Here is a 16,018-nt window from a genome sequence, read left to right as displayed (position 1 = left end):
TGGCTGCGCCATATTGTGCGAATGAAAGATGATACTCCGGCCAAGAAAGTATTTTTATCGGAACGTGCCTACGGTAACAGAGGAAGAACCAGGTGGTAAACGATTAAAATCCCCTTGATGTTACACACACATCGAAAAGCGACTGGTATGCCTTGTTGAATGGCCCTAACAGCTAACGGTTAAGCGCCAATTAAGTAAGTAAGTAAGTAACGCTTTCCAAGAAGCTTTACTTTGAACTGAGTAGATTATTGAAAGTAAGGAGATAAGTACTTAAGAGATTAACCGTTTAATATTTGCCAAAAATTATATGCGAGCTGCCTGCGGTGGGTATTGAAGCAGATTTGACGACACAACTTGTTATAGCTTTATGCAGAGATATACTTATTTAGGTTAGGTTCAACTGACTGATCCTTAAGAACCGTACGTAGACTGCATATGTCGATATTGTTACCAGAAGATTGCTTGACGCTCAAACTGGAAAACCAAAAACCAGGACCTATGTTAAACCTCTGTCCTTTTAGCAAATTTTAAAGGATTTCTAATACCAGTCCTACTTGCTGCTTCCGGATCTAAGAGCTGTGTCATTCCCTAAAGCAAGAGTATTAATCAGTGCATTAGGCCAGTGCAGGACACGAATACAGTAAGTGCTTAATCGATTCCTTTTGCAACCCGCATTTGCCACATCTGTCATCGAGGAGGCTTAGTTTATAAAAATGCGACACCAGCTGGCAGTGTCCAGTAGCCCACAGTTACCTATTTTATGTTATGAGAGTAACTAACACCATAAGGTTCGTCATGTGCAACTTTAGCCTCGGTTATTTCTTTCCCAGTATGATTGATACGTCTATGGTACAGACTTCAAAGGCTTAATAGCTCAACCGCCTTATCTTTCTCATCTATTCCCAAATGACCGGGATCTCAGTATAGATCTTGATTTATATCTTTCCAAGCTCTTTCTTGCTATACTGAGTGTGATACATTTGCTTCAGCGGTTCATCGCCAATCACATCAAAATTACAAGAAAAAGAATTATTCACAACAGTTTTGGAAGTTGTACCGCCCTAAAACTGTTTTTGCTTTAGATAGGAGAGTTCTTAATCAAACTACCAACTGGTTATATACTTCCAAATATCACCACAACTTACGCTTCTTTGTTGTGTGTTTTAATTTTGATTTTTTTTTTTATTTTCATTCCAACTGCTATAGGGCTTGCCTCACACTCACGCGATGTAGAATTATGGTGACTGTGCAGAGCGAGGGATACGCGCTCATCGCAAACCGGCAAAGTGGGCAAACTTTTAAGTATGTAAGTAAATGCTTGAAGCAAGTTTAGCTTATGTTGGCGTCATTGTTGGAGTCAATCATATGATGGCGTGTATGTGTAAGCATTGAGCAGCGGCTGGCAGCCGGCTGGACAGAGTAAAACTTAGCGCTGATGAACGTCTGAAATGGCTATAGACAATCGGTTAGAAATCTTTTTGCAATTATTACTCTCGACAGTCTTTATACGAACTCCTAAGCAAACAGTAAAGTTACGACAAACGAATTTAGCTCGAGCGTGAAAACCAAAACACTTGGTGAGGCACGACGTGTCGCGCTGCGCTGATTAACCACAAAAAAGTCGGACAAGAAATAAAAGCACAAAAAGTAAAGTAAAGTAAAAGTAAAAATTTTTAAATAAATTAATTTAAACAAATAAAATTAGTTACTAATTATAGATTCGCATATGATTAGCTTAAATTTGTGTTTCAAGAGATTTAGAAGCGGTCAATATTTGAAGACAATTAACAAATGCAGCCACATATGGTGAGTGGTGAGTGAATGGCTGTGTTTGGTTTTGCCTCATCTTCATTTTTTATTGAATTTATTATAGCTATTATTACACTGCGGAACAAATTTCCACTTTTCAAAATTTTCCACGGAAATTTTTATCACATTAGATGTAGTTTTGTATGCTGATTTCATAAATCATTTTACTTTTTGGTAACAGCTCTAGTTTTCGAGATACCCGAAAACTTAACCCACAGGAGAAAAAAGTGCAAAAACAAAAAATGCAAAAATTTACAAAAGCAAACCTAATTTTTTTTAATACTTCACTTATTATTTGCCTTTGTTCTTTAATTTTAAACTATTGGTTTTTGTATTTGTTGTGTATTTGTTCTTTCATTTAACGAAAATTAAAAAAATCTACAAGAATGTCAATAAGAAGGACTCAGCGAAAGTGATCGATATTATTTTGTTTTTGTTCTTAAACTTTCGTTAAATTAAACAACAAATACACAACAAATACAAAAACAAATATTTTAAAATGAAAATGAAATTGAAGTTTGCGTGCTTCGCTTTTGCCATTTTCAATTACTGTTCGTTCGTATTGGCTTTGACTAAAAGTATTTATTGTGTTTTCTTATAATATACCCAAATTTTTTCGTGACTTTTATTTTAAAATTAATAGAATTAATTCTGATTCTAACAATCGCCACAAAAAGACGACGTTGTTTGAATGATGAAGATAGTTTCTGTTTCACTAGGATATTCGTGTTATGGATGAGCGATACCAAGGAAGATGGGACACGCATATGATGGCCGATTACTGCTGGAGTCTTTGTCGGGATCTTGAACAAGACCCACAGGCAAGAAAGTCTTATAAAAGGCAATTTTGTGCTGATACGCAGTAAATCATTAAAATGAAGTATTTAAAAATTTTCATTTTTGTAAGAATTTAACACCTATACGAAAATTAAAAACTAGGGCTGTTAGAAAAAAAACAAATCATTTTTTCGTAATCAGCACTCTTAAATTGACTTAAAACGACTAAAATAAGTCTGGAAAATTTTTCACTGTTGACCAGTGTTATTGTTGATATCTACATACATACTTATATTTGTTCGAATATCTTGTTAATGTATCTTTGAATATCGCATTTGCTTCAGACAGTTGAACCGTCAATCGTTTGCATAAATCTTTTTTTGCGGTTATTGTTATTGTCTTGAGTTGGGAAAGTATACATATTTAATAACTATACAGCGGCGGAACAAAAATTAATACTATTGGTTGCGGCTTTTTTGCAAGGAACGAAATAGGTTCACAATCAATGATGATGATCCATTTTCGATTTTGTTATTTTTCTTTAAAGTTATTTTTGGTTCCTGGCTTCGGCTTCGGCTTTGCAACGTTTTTCATTTAAGTTTTTGTAAATTTTCTTCAAAACTATTTTCTGTTTTGCAAAAAGTCGTTAATTTAAGTGTTTAGATTTCCGTTTTGAAACTCTTTCCAAAATTAGTTTCAGTCTCTTTACAGTTTAAGAAAATGTTTCAATTTGGTTTCGAAATTAAATTCGGATTCGGTTTGGTAAAGTGTCCTATTTCGTTTTTGAAGCTCTTTTTCAAAATTGGTTTCAAATATGTTTTGATAAATTCTTTGGCTTTAAAAAGAGTTTCGATCCGTTTACGGTATTTTTCTCGAAAATTTGTTTCGTATTTATTTCGGTTTGGTTTCTGTTTTAATATTTTTGTTCAAAATTAATATCGCTCTCGTTTTTGGTTTTGCTTTAGAAAAGTTTGATTTGATAGATTTGTCATAAAAATCTTATTTCGGACTCATTTCGTATTGGTTTGAAAAAGTGTTTCATTTGATATTTTTCTTCGGTTCAAAGTGTTCTGATTCCGGTTTTGGTATCTTTCTTCAGTGTAAATTTCGCAGTCACACCGATCTCAATATTGGTTTAGCAAACTGTTTTGGCTTCGATCTAGAGAAGGAAAACTTTTGCTTTTCAACGAGGGCTGTAATAGAACCTATTTCGAGTTGGACAAGCCGGCTTTGACAGACTTTTTTCACTTAGGTGCGTTGATCTGTTGCAATGAAGTCATCTGTTTTCTCAACCGGAACGGTTATGTGTAATTGTAATTTAATGCTGCAGAATGGCCATTCCGAATTTCGAATAGACTTTTTGCGTGGCCAAGTCCTGATTCCTGCGATCTATTAGCAGAGATGACTGTTAAATGTCGTGGTGTGTCATAATAAGAGTCATTAATAAGCGTTAAATTGCATGAGCCCTAGCTCGCTCTAACAACAATGCGATTTCATAGAGGTCCCCAGAAGGACATAGCTGCCGTGATATGGTTTAAGATGTCCGGTGTCAATATCTTCTGCGATAGTTATAGCGAGGTCAGTGGTTTGGAGCTTTTACTCTTCACGTATGTTTTGTGACTGGAAATGCATGTCAGGAAATCGCCAGTAGTTCTTTCATGAGAAGGCCTTTCAGCATTGCTGCAAGCTTCAGAGCGGAAGTTGATGTAGTTCGAAATTTACCACTTTTGTAACAAACATCTACTAAAAATAAAGTCCATTATTGTACATGTAAAATGAAAAGTTCTTACTAGAATTATCATAGAAAGTAGTTTGACCGGCAACTGTGAATGTTCCTATCGACGGACTTGCTACATATGTATACATCTAGGTATGTAGCTGACACTTTCGAAAGTTGTTGGAATGTCATCACACCTTCTCTAATACTTACTATCATACTTTTCTCCAAATAGAAGGACACGTAATCGCGTCGCATAGTTTTGTATATACAGGTATGTGTTTGTGTATTCTTTTAAACAGGTGGTAATACTTGGCAATCGGGCAATTTAAAATTACACTCGTCTACAAATAAGTTTCTTTCGTTGAAGCGAATTAATCAAACTGATATGGACTAATATTAAATATATTCATTAGAAAATAAAGAAATATTTCAAATAATAATTTCAATTCTGGCAGAAAAGATTAAAATGTTTTTTGCTAATACAGATCCTACCTATAAAAAATAGAAAAAAAAGCAAGAAAAACGGCCAGTTCCCTTTTAATCTGCTACCTTCAGAGCTTTAAATTTATCTTCGTTATAAACGCAAATTTTGTGAATGATTTTATCAGACAGATTTACCATTTAAGATAAACTTGAGAAAACGGACCTTAACATACAGAGATCCGAATAAATTAAATTACCTTACGTGAAATTCATATATTTTGTTAAACTTTCATACTTTGTTTTTCGATCGCAACATTGGTTGCGGGCTGTCTCCTCTCAAACTTGCACTCTTAGACCAGTGCTATTTGCTGAGCAGTTTTAGGGCTTTCGGCAAACTCAAGAGAATTATAATCCACCGCAAAGCTTTCATTCTTACATAGCACACAATATTCACAATAAATGCGGTCACGTCCTGTGTGATACTCTGATATCATTCTCTACATTCATTATACTTACATAGCATATACAATTTGCATATACATTAGGGTGTTTTATTTTGTGGCTATTTCTTGTTTCTTCATCCATATATGAAAATATGATTACTTGCCAATACTCTTAGACTACGTTTACACATGCCATAATCTATAATAAACTGTCAAAAGATCTACCCGTTTGCATATGTTCCCTCCAAGGCGAATCCATACCAGGTGGTGGCAAAGCGAATTCAACCAATTCGCCGTGCAGAAGAATGTCAAGTCATAAGAAAATGTTCATTGATTTCGATTAACTGACATTGTTGTACAAGGCGTTGTATGGAAAATAATCAAGAAGAAGCAATCAGCTGTTGGGATAACAACACCTGGTACTGAATTCCCCTTGGTTCCATCCCTGTGAACTAGATCATTTTCTGTCAAATTTTCACGTTTCTCTTTTATTTTGTGCTTCCAATTAGAGAGGTGGAAATTTTTCTATGAAAAAATACGCATATCTAAACCTTGTTTATATTTATCGATTAGCGAGGGGAAACATTTACGGGAAATATGAAATCTAGTTATACAATTAAAGCTTAGGAGTTAGGTACGAAAATGGGGATAATCCAGTTGTATGTAAACTATGTCTCAAGGATATACTTACGTTCATTGTTCCTTAAATTTTATAATTTATTATCACCTTATACATTTTATCACCTCATTGAGAGAGTATTTCTGTCTTTTAAACAAAGTTTATATTTGAAACCGTGAAAATAACTTAAAACGTAAGACGTTGCAATGGATATGACACTGTTGTAAGCTGCCTAAATGCTTAAAGACTATATTCTTTTTGAAGAACTTAAGAACTTAAGAACTGAATTACGAATTATTTTCCTGCTCATGAACACACATAAGTGCTACCCTAATATCTATAGTACTATATAGGACGTGAGCTAAAGCCAACAAACTCACCTAGTCACAACAGTGCATGCTTATACTACGTGCAAATGTGTGTGTGTGTGTATGTAGACAGTTAAAGGTCTTTTTGTCAGTAAAAGGTGGAGCACTGGAGATGAGCTTCTACTATGTGTCGTCCAATTACTATAAAAACGCCATAACCTGACCACTCCTGCTACTTTGAGTTACCCCTGCAGGACACTCAATAACATTTCTATGTAAATACAACAACTGCAGTAAGAAATAGAAAACTCATAACGGACGTCTTGGAGCAAAGAAATATTCTTACCACGATGGGTAAACAATATTTTTGTTATTAGGCTATATCTCATTGGGGCTTTCAACGACTGCCATTCAAGAAGTGTCGTGCAGAAATATGCAACTTTTTGGATGAAAGAGGCATACGCATTGTGAATGAGTACAAAATCCTGATACAAAAATTGTCATTTGTTATTTGTCAATTGTCTGTCAATTCTTGACGTCGTTTCAGAAGCTTACTATGAGTTCGGGGAGGTTAGGTTAGGTTAAACTGGTCGGTGAATAAAGACCTCACAAATTCTGAATGCGCCTATAATGTTACCAGAATTTGTTTGACGACCAAACGGAAGAGACCCAATCATGTACCAGGACTTATGTTATAGAATAACCCCGTTCTCTTTACGAATACTAACAGTTGTCTAGGACCTTGATTAATTGCTGCCTCGGGATCTGGCGACTCTGGCGCTCCTAATAACTAACTAAGGCTTGACATGTGGAGCGCAGGATACAATCACAGAAAGTTCTAAACCGTTTATTCCTACATCCGCTGTTACCGACGAGGTCTAACTTATAAGCAAGAGACGCCAGAAGGCAGTCTCCAGTTAGTATGCCCAGTCTTCTATCTTCAGGGATATGAGCCACTTTGTGAGTATAATGTCGTAGGCTTTGCACATGATCTTAGTAATTTTGCCTTTCCTGCTTGATGGATCATTTATGGATCATTCCTTTTTATTTCTCCCAAACGGATTGGGTCGTATCTCGTCGTTTCAGTGAGTGTTGCACCCTCCTTTACCAACTTATCGGCCTTTTCGTTACTTTCTATTCTCTTATGACCGGAAACCCAGTATAGATGCGTGGTCCGGCCTGAGCGAAATTTTTCTAATGTTTCTTTGTATTCCGGAACACTTCTTGATGAAGTACTGTGTGAGATTATTGCCATAATCGCCGTGTAACTATCAGTATATATATTGACGCGACTGCAGCTTAAGCACGCTTCCTCCAGAATGTCTGCTGCTTTCTTCACGGCTATAATTTCCACCTTAAAGACACTACAGGAATCTGACAAGCCTGCAAAATCTACTTATTTCTGGATCTACACAGTAAACAGCAGACCCGACCCCTTCCATTTATTTGGGATCATACGTATACACATTCCACCGAGACGAAGAGCGCACTTTATAAAAATCTGATTAGAGGAGAAGTATCTGGTTGTGAATGACACGTTTAATAACGCGATAGTGAAGGACAACTCAACAGTAAATGAGATTTCCTTCTTACTTGTTAAAAGAGAAATAGTAGTAGCGAAAGCCAGCAAGCATACTATATCTCAATTATATTATGACTCATTACAAATAAGTATTAAATAACATACTAATAGAGCTTAGAGTTAGAGAGGTTAAACTTTTAGCGTTTGCTGTGGATGTGGAAGCAATCAAGTGAAGTCTTGAAAAGAAAAGTAAGTAGGTGAGTACAATAATTGACGTTGGGTTGAATCCTCTTAAAGAGGAAGTATTTGGCTGGACTAGAGTGAAAACATAACAAAGGGGTCGCCAAGTTAGATCTTAAACTAAGGTAACGAAAAGGCGGGTGAGTTGGCAAAGGAGGGTGCAACACTCGCTGAGTCGACGATAGACGTCCCAATCCGCTTGGGAGAAATCAAAAGGAGACAGGAGTTGCATATGACCCATCAAGCAGGAAAGGCGTGGAAAAAGCGCAGGGTTGAAAAATTGCATTTGCAAAGCCTACGATAATAGACTCAAAAAGTGGAAGAGATAAGTCTTAAGGCTCACGATGGGCTTACTGAATGAACACTGCCTTTTGGCGTCACATGCCTATAAGTCAGGCCTCGTCAGTAACAGCAAGTGCAGGAAGTGTGAGCTGCAGGAAGAAATGTGTTCGTGTCCTACGCTCGCAGGTCAAGGCCCCAGCTATTAGGGGCGGCAATTAAGCTGGGTCCCAGGAAACTGCTAGTATTTGCCTATCTCCTGGCACCTGATTGGGGTTCTTCCGTTTGGTCGTCAAACAAATTCTGGTAACACTATGGACACATTAAGTCTATGTGAGGTCTTTATTGACCAGCCAGTTCAACCTAGCCTAAATCTTAAACTAGCACTGACCTTTGGGTTATGGGTGTTTGAAATCTAGCTGCGTAACAATTCTGCACTTATTTTGAAAAGTGTTTGCTGCGGGCTTATACGGCTGTGCAAAATGACGTTGAGCAACACCATCAGCTCAGTCAGAATTGGGAAGGTCCTCTCCGAGCCGTTCGAAACTAAACGAGGTTTCAGACAGGGTGACCCCCTATCGTGCGATTTCTTTAATTTGATGCTGGAGAAAATTATACTAGCTGCAGAACTTAACCGCACTGGAAAAATATTCTATAAAAGCGTGCAATTACTGGCATATGCTGATGACCTTGATATCATCGGCCTAAACACCCGCGCTGTTAGTTCTGCTTACTCCAAGCTGGAAAAAGAAGCGGTAAAGATGGGTTTGATGTTGAATGAGGACAAAACGAAGTACCTGCTGTCATCGAGCAAAGAGTCAGCGCATATGCGCCTTGGCAACCACGCTACTGTTGGCAGCCATAATTTCGAAATAGTAAAATTCTTCGTTTATTTGGGAACCAGCATCAACACTAGCAACAACATCAGCACTGAAATCCAGCGAAGAATCAATCTTGCCAATAAATGCTACTTTGGACTAGGTAGGCAATTGAAAAGTAAAGTCCTCTCTCGGCGAACGAAAATCATACTCTACAAGTCACTTATCGTACCCGTCCTGCTATATGGGGCAGAAGCATGGACCATGACAACAGCAGATGAAGCGGCTTTGGGAGTGTTCGAGAGAAAAGTTCTTCGAAAGATTTATGGACCTCTACGCGTTGGCGATGGCGAGTAACGAAGAAGATTTAATGATGAGCTGTACGAGCTATACGCAGACATCAACATAGCCCAGCGAATTAAAACGCAGCGGCTGCGCTGGCTAGGCCATGTTATGCGAATAAAAGATGATGCTCCGGCCAAGAAAGTGTTTCTATCGGAACCCGCCTATGGAAGCAGAGGTAGAGGGCGGCCCCCACTCCGTTGGAAGGACCAGGTGGAAAACGATTTAAACTCCCTTGGTGTGACCAATTGGCGCCGGTTGGCGGAGCGAAGGAGCGACTGGCGCGCCTTGTTGGACGGCCATAACCGTTTAGACGGTTAAGCGCCAATTAAGTAAGTAAGTAAGTAAGTTTGCTGCACACGGATGTGACATGCAAAAAGGTGACAGGCAAGCAATTTTTTTAATCAATTCAATTCCCGTTTCCCTTAGTGTCAGTGCTCAGAATACGAGAGGGATCGGCTGCTGCTTCATTAAGCGTAGATCTTCACCGAACAAATTCATCGACCATCATCTTGGACGCTACGTTGTACGGCACGCAGAATATAGAAATGTTATGACGGCTGGCTTAGTTCGTGACAAACTTTCCACAATGTCCAGCCATGCTCAATATTATCTTCGTTATCTGGCTAATCGAGAAGATGAAACTCGGCCTAAGTTGGCCTTTTCTTGAACGATGGCGTGGCATTATTTCGAGAATATAACAGAAATATGTGTTTGTTAAGGAATGAGATAACTTAAAGCAAATATTTAAAAAAATTAATTTACTCTCTTTGCTTAAAGTCGTTTCTCCTGATCAAACGGTTAAATGAACGATGTCAATGGTTTTGGAATCATTTCTTGCATTAAACACTTTGTTCGCTTATTCTCCGCAAATCTTATTACGTTATATTGCTATAAGGCAAAATAAAGCCCACTGTGCATAACCATCATATCAAAACTTGAAACGAAATACTTCAATTTCATAAACGCATTACAACAAAAAACCTTAAAGATCTGTCAATTATTTATTATATTTATTTTTTTGTGTATTCATTTCATTAATTTTTCTTCGCATTTTTTTGCCGTGTTTATAAATCAAAAAAAAAAAAAAAAAAACATACATGTATGCAAAATATTAAAATTTTACGTGTCTCTACATCTCTACATACATATTTGAAGTTGAAGTGTGAATAAATGCATGTAAGTGCGCAGATGACGTATGACTTGTGAATAAAGAAAAGCGTTTTAAATTCGTGTACTTTTAATATCTCTTGCTTTAAGCAATTTTTGGTAAATTGACCGTGAATAATTTTTTTAATTACAATTAAAATACCCATAGAAACGAATTATTTATAGAGGTTATTTGGTTTTTGGCTTGCGTGGGATGTGCGCAAGCGCAACAATACAAAAAACAATAATTGCGCTACTTTTACTTAATGGTGGGTTAATTTGACAATTGGGACTTTGGATTGAATTTGCCTTGAACGCAGTTATTTCCTTTGCCAATTTTGGCTTATTTTTATTAAATTTAATTAAGAAAAGTTATTAGGTAACTAAAGTAAGCATATTGTGCTAGGCGAATCCATCTGGTGCGCGCACTACAATGACTTGTATAGCTGTATCAGTCTTGAATGTACTTTTGCCGCTATACGTAATGCAATACTTGCCTATCTAATCTAAGGGCTTAAGTACAGAATACATACATTTGTCAAATTAAAAAAATTGATATGAGTATCGGTAGTGGTACTTATGGTGAGATCAACCTTATAATTTTTGTTTGGTGCAAATAATAACTATAGAGGTAATTCCACGTCAAAAGGTAAATTTTACATTAAAAAAAAAAAATATCTTTGAAACTATTGAGTCAATCTTGAAAATTGTAATGTCTTTAGATAGGTAATAAAACAAGGTTTTCTTTGATATATAAAGCATCTATATTTAGAAGAAATTTCTATAATAAAATTATGTTTTTATTGGAAAATGATTGCTAACTTATCATAAATCGAATAATAAGTCGAAAAAATGTGTTATTGACAAAATACTTTAATACTATCGTGTTGAAGATAATTTCATTACCTTTAATTTGGTATATATATCTTTATATTAGAAGGTATAACTTGGTTATTTAGGGGCGAAAAACAAAGAAGGTGTCATATGAGTTTAATTATTTTTATCGATGTAAGTATATATATGATGTTATTTATGTATGTATGGGTTTATGCATTGTATTAATTAATTGCAAAAATACATAATGTATAACATTGCTAATTTTTTATTGCTAAAATATACGTCAAAGGTAAAATATTTAAAATTTTGCATTCGTGAACGAGCCGATATTACCTTATAACTCTTATGTTTATTGTTATGTTAGCCGATCCAACCCCGGCTGCGCCATGCATGCGTAGAACACCTTTCTGCATAGGCGGCCTTCGGCCTACCGCCACGGTTATACCACACGCCCGGACTTGGCATGGCGTATCCCAGGGTTATTTTTATAAACGTGGCCGAAGGCCGCCTATGTAGAAAGGTGTTCTATGCAGAATTACTGTGCATGGCGCAGCCGGTGTTGGATCGGCTAACATAACAATAAACATAAGAGTTATAAGGTAATATCAGCTCGTTCACGAATGCAAAAAAGAGCTTTTTCAAATTTTTGGTAAATAAAGACTAGAAAAGTTAAAGATATGTATACATCAGATGAAAGGTATTTTTATAAGTTATTTTTCGATTTTTTAATTTTTTAAACCCATCCACTAATTTCGGAGATATTTTGATTTGAAAAATTCATAATTTCGCCTGTTGACATGGAATTACCCCTAAACCTTTCATTTGCACCAAAAAAGAAATATAACGTTGGAATCAGCATAAAAATCTCTATTAAGCTCGATTATTATTTTTTTTTTTTTTTTGACAAATGTATGTATTCTGCACTTGTTCCAATCCAAGAGATACAAGCTAATTTAATTTGTCGGCATTTATTTCTTCCGTAAAAAACAGGCACGATCTCGTATAAGGATGGAGGAACATATATCAACATTTATCATTAAGAAGGAACAAGACAGTACTGTGTTGATTGGAATATGGTGCATTCCAACAACGTTAAAAACATGTTTTTAATGAGTCACTGACCGGAATCGTATGCATCCCGGCAGTATAATCTTATGGGTCAAGCATCGAGCTGATTGGAATACGGTGCATTCCAACAACACAAGTCATGTTACTTTTTTGTGCCTTGTGATGGCGTATCTTCATTACACTACTCTTAGCACTGCTGGATTCCCATGACATGCTGATTGGAATCTTGTTGCATTCCAACAGCAAGACTGGAATCCACTGCATACCGAAATCATGCTGAGCGGAATCTGATGCATTCCGCCAGTATAAGATCTCGGTATAAGATCATAGTTCTGCTCATATTTCTTATTATTGTATTCTGAAATTAAACTGTAATGTTCAATAATATATCTTTTTTTGTAATATATCATTTTTGAAATCTCGATATATCTTAAATTTTAACTTTTGAGTTGTATATTTATATATCTTTTATATTATGCAGTCGACCGTAGTTTGTCGTCTACTTTAAATAATAAATAAATACCAGGGTGGCGGCAAAGCGAATTCAACCAATTCGCCGTGCAGGAGAATGTCAAATCCAAAGAACATAAGCATTGGTTTGAATTAATTGACATCTTGCTGTATGAAGGCTTTGCTTGGAAGTTATCAAGGCGAATGCAGTACCAGGTGTTGATTATTTTCCATACAACGCCTTGTAGTTGTTGCGTGTAAAAAGGTTTGATGGTAAAATGGAAAACTTTCTACGCTTTATATAGAATCTGGACAGAGAGAATGCCGCTTTTATTTTATTATTTGGTATATGTGACCTGGAATCATCAAACGACCATATTGTGCGAAAATACCCTTTTTCACATTTTGAGTGATTCTTATAGGAAATTTAACGCTCTTTCCAATGGTGCTGAGTACACCCCTACACTACAATTCAAATCTTTAAACGTGTTTTTCTCTAAAACTTGTTTTCGCACAATATGGTCGTTTGATGATTCCAGGTCATATATACATATATATTTTTTTACAAACCAACTTTATATACGAGCATCTTAACAAAATTCGAACTTTCAATCATTTTTGAATCTAATTAATATTCTAGTTTATTTAGTCAAAATTTTAATTAATCATGTAATCGAAAACATTCACCTCACTCGATTAATCGAATAAAAGTAAAGCTTTATTCAAATACTGATATCAATTTAATCAATAATCATTTGCTCTCTCTGCAATTTATATATTTCCATTAAATGTGCACTTATTTGACTTAAATTAATCAGAGTCCGGGTGGTAATCAAGACAAATAATAATTAATATTTAGTAGCTCTGTACTTTTTTTATTAGTAAGAAATATTTTATAATTAATTGTTTTTGAGTAAAGCAGCAATTTTTATATTTTATTTTTAGAAACTTTGAAAGTCAATTAACTAAGCATTCACTAAAAGTAACAAAAAGAAAATCTGCAAATTTACAGAATAAAAATTAAATTGCGAAAGAGAAAAAAATTAATTGACTAAATCATTATTCTCACTACTTCGTGTAGCGCAGTGTTTGTCTTCAACTTATAATCAATCATAACGGATTATTTCATAATCCCTACGAAGACTAATTGGCAAACTTTTGTTTCTGTTGATTAAGTGATTATTTGGCACATTGTTAACATTTTCAAACTCCTTAGTCTACGATCGCATCATCAGAGGTTGAACCAAAAATAAAAAGCTGTTATCTTTAGAGTGACAATAGTGATTTGATATCGCAAGAGAGAAATCAAAGAGCTAGCGAGAAAATATTTCATAAACCTCAAGCAAATCAAAGCTTGAAGAACGCTCACAAACCAAACACGTTAACCGCACACACAAAAAAAAAAAAAGTCCAAAAGTGCACAGATAAGTAACAAGTGTGAATCATTCTTAACGACACGTCACCAAGCCCCCAACAAAAGCACACGCCAGCGGGGAGACACAAGTCTACCGCCAACATCACAGCTGTTTAACATTTAAATCATCAGTGCAAACGAATTGTTGTGGGACGCGAACTTATAAAATAAACACGTTAGTTATATACGCTGCCAGCGCTACCAGCAAACTTTTGTTGTCATTGCTGCTTACATAGTAGCCCACACATTTCCTTCATACGAACGGAGACGGCAAGATTTTTTTAGCACGCGCGTACCGCTGAAAAAGCAGACACGGGCGCGGCTTAGAGAAGAATAAAACAGGAACAACAAGTAGTCAATTTAGAAGCTGTAGCTGCGACTTCAACAGCTTAGAAAAACACCAACATATAATAGTCGCAGCCACGGTCTTAGTCGCAACTTTTGTCGGTGTTGTCATTGTCGTTGTCTTAGCTGGGTTTTTGTATCGCCGCTTCAGACAATTGTGGTTCAGTGTGAAGTAGTAATTCATATTTGGTGATGGCGTCACAATCAGCCAATTCAAGGCTGACGCAGATGCAGGTGAGTGCACGATGATATTCCAACTAATTATATTTTAAATTAATGTATATATGTAATTTTTGCATTTTTAAGTTTATAAAGGGCTTAAATTATGTTTGCATATCTATGAGCCTCACAAGTTTTTAAAGACGGAATCATGTTAGAGTAATGAGCCTGTTATATTTGTGGTAGGATATACCTGATACCTGATTGATCTTTCTCGCCCTTTGTAGGAGGACGACACGAGCCGTCTTCAAAAAGTTTTACTAACTTCCGCGCCCTAAGAAGATCCAGCTCCTTAGTCCAGTATATTTGCTTGGGTTTTTTTTTTTTTTTTGCATGAAGTCTTCAGTGTGTAAACCGTACCAACCGATGAGAGGGAAAGAAGCTTATGCAGGTGCCCCCTGTTTAATTTGTCTCTGCTTGGATGTTGCATTTCTAAACTGGACCGATTCCAGGCGATCATTCAAATAGTTTGCCGTCAAATTATTGAGATTAGGTGGAAGGCTAAACTCTTCTTGATCTTGCAGCTCATAAGAATTAATTAAAAGCATTTAGATATTAGATTAATTTGTTGTCTTTAGATTAACACAAGGTTCGGGGCCAACCTTTTCAACTAGGAGGGGACAGACCGACACTTACTTTCCAAGATAGATCATGTAAAAAGGTTTGACAGGTCTGTCGCCATGAGTTATGTTCTAAAGTTGGGATTCTGGGTTCAAAACATAATTTATTTGCTAATTTTTTATGTATAAATGGCATTTAGCGATATGACGGTGCTGTGGTATTTTCGAAAGCCATGCTGATGGTTGGCAACCGACAGGTTTACGGTTTTAAAAAATTCAAGGGAGATATTGAACGATTCAAAAGTAAACATCAGAAGTGGTATTCTCGGCATATGGTAATAAAAATTGGAGAAAAAGATTGTGTGAAGTCTAGTAAGGTGGGACGCCCCTCCTTGACATATTCTGAAGGCGGTACTAGATTAAAAAGAAAATTAGCTGCTGAGCTTTTGACAAAACATGAGCAAAATACAGATATGCTTACCCACGCAGATGCTATGGGAGCTAGGAAGTCAAAACGTAACGACGTGGCACTTGTGTTAAAGGAGACATTGACTACACCTAGCAAATTTATTGAGGTTAGAAAGAAGCTTGAGTATCAAGAGCTCATTCCCATAACTCCTAATGAAGCTTTGGCCTTTTTAAAAATGGTTTAACTAAAAAAAACATATAACAACAC

General features: G+C 36.2%; 1 protein-coding gene across 10 annotated transcripts in view; it reads left to right on the top strand.

Moving 5' to 3' along the window:
* Window positions 1-1,507: 1,507 nt before the first annotated feature.
* Window positions 1,508-16,018, top strand: part of LOC137237948 (zinc finger C2HC domain-containing protein 1C) — a 43,072-nt gene continuing 28,561 nt past the window's right edge. Inside the window, exons 1-2 of one of the 10 annotated variants that reach the window (XM_067762373.1) lie at window positions 1,508-1,647; window positions 14,021-14,797. In XM_067762373.1, the coding sequence (XP_067618474.1) occupies window positions 14,756-14,797 (42 nt within the window). In that variant the 5' untranslated portion in view covers window positions 1,508-1,647; window positions 14,021-14,755. The other 9 variants (XM_067762368.1, XM_067762374.1, XM_067762371.1 and 6 more) reach the window with 9 other exon arrangements.

The sequence above is a fragment of the Eurosta solidaginis genome, chromosome 1 (genome assembly GCF_040869045.1).
Source record: "Eurosta solidaginis isolate ZX-2024a chromosome 1, ASM4086904v1, whole genome shotgun sequence".
NCBI lineage: Eukaryota > Metazoa > Arthropoda > Insecta > Diptera > Tephritidae > Eurosta > Eurosta solidaginis.
The sequence above is the reverse complement of the archived record's forward strand: the minus strand, read 5'-3'. Positions and strand labels throughout refer to the sequence as shown.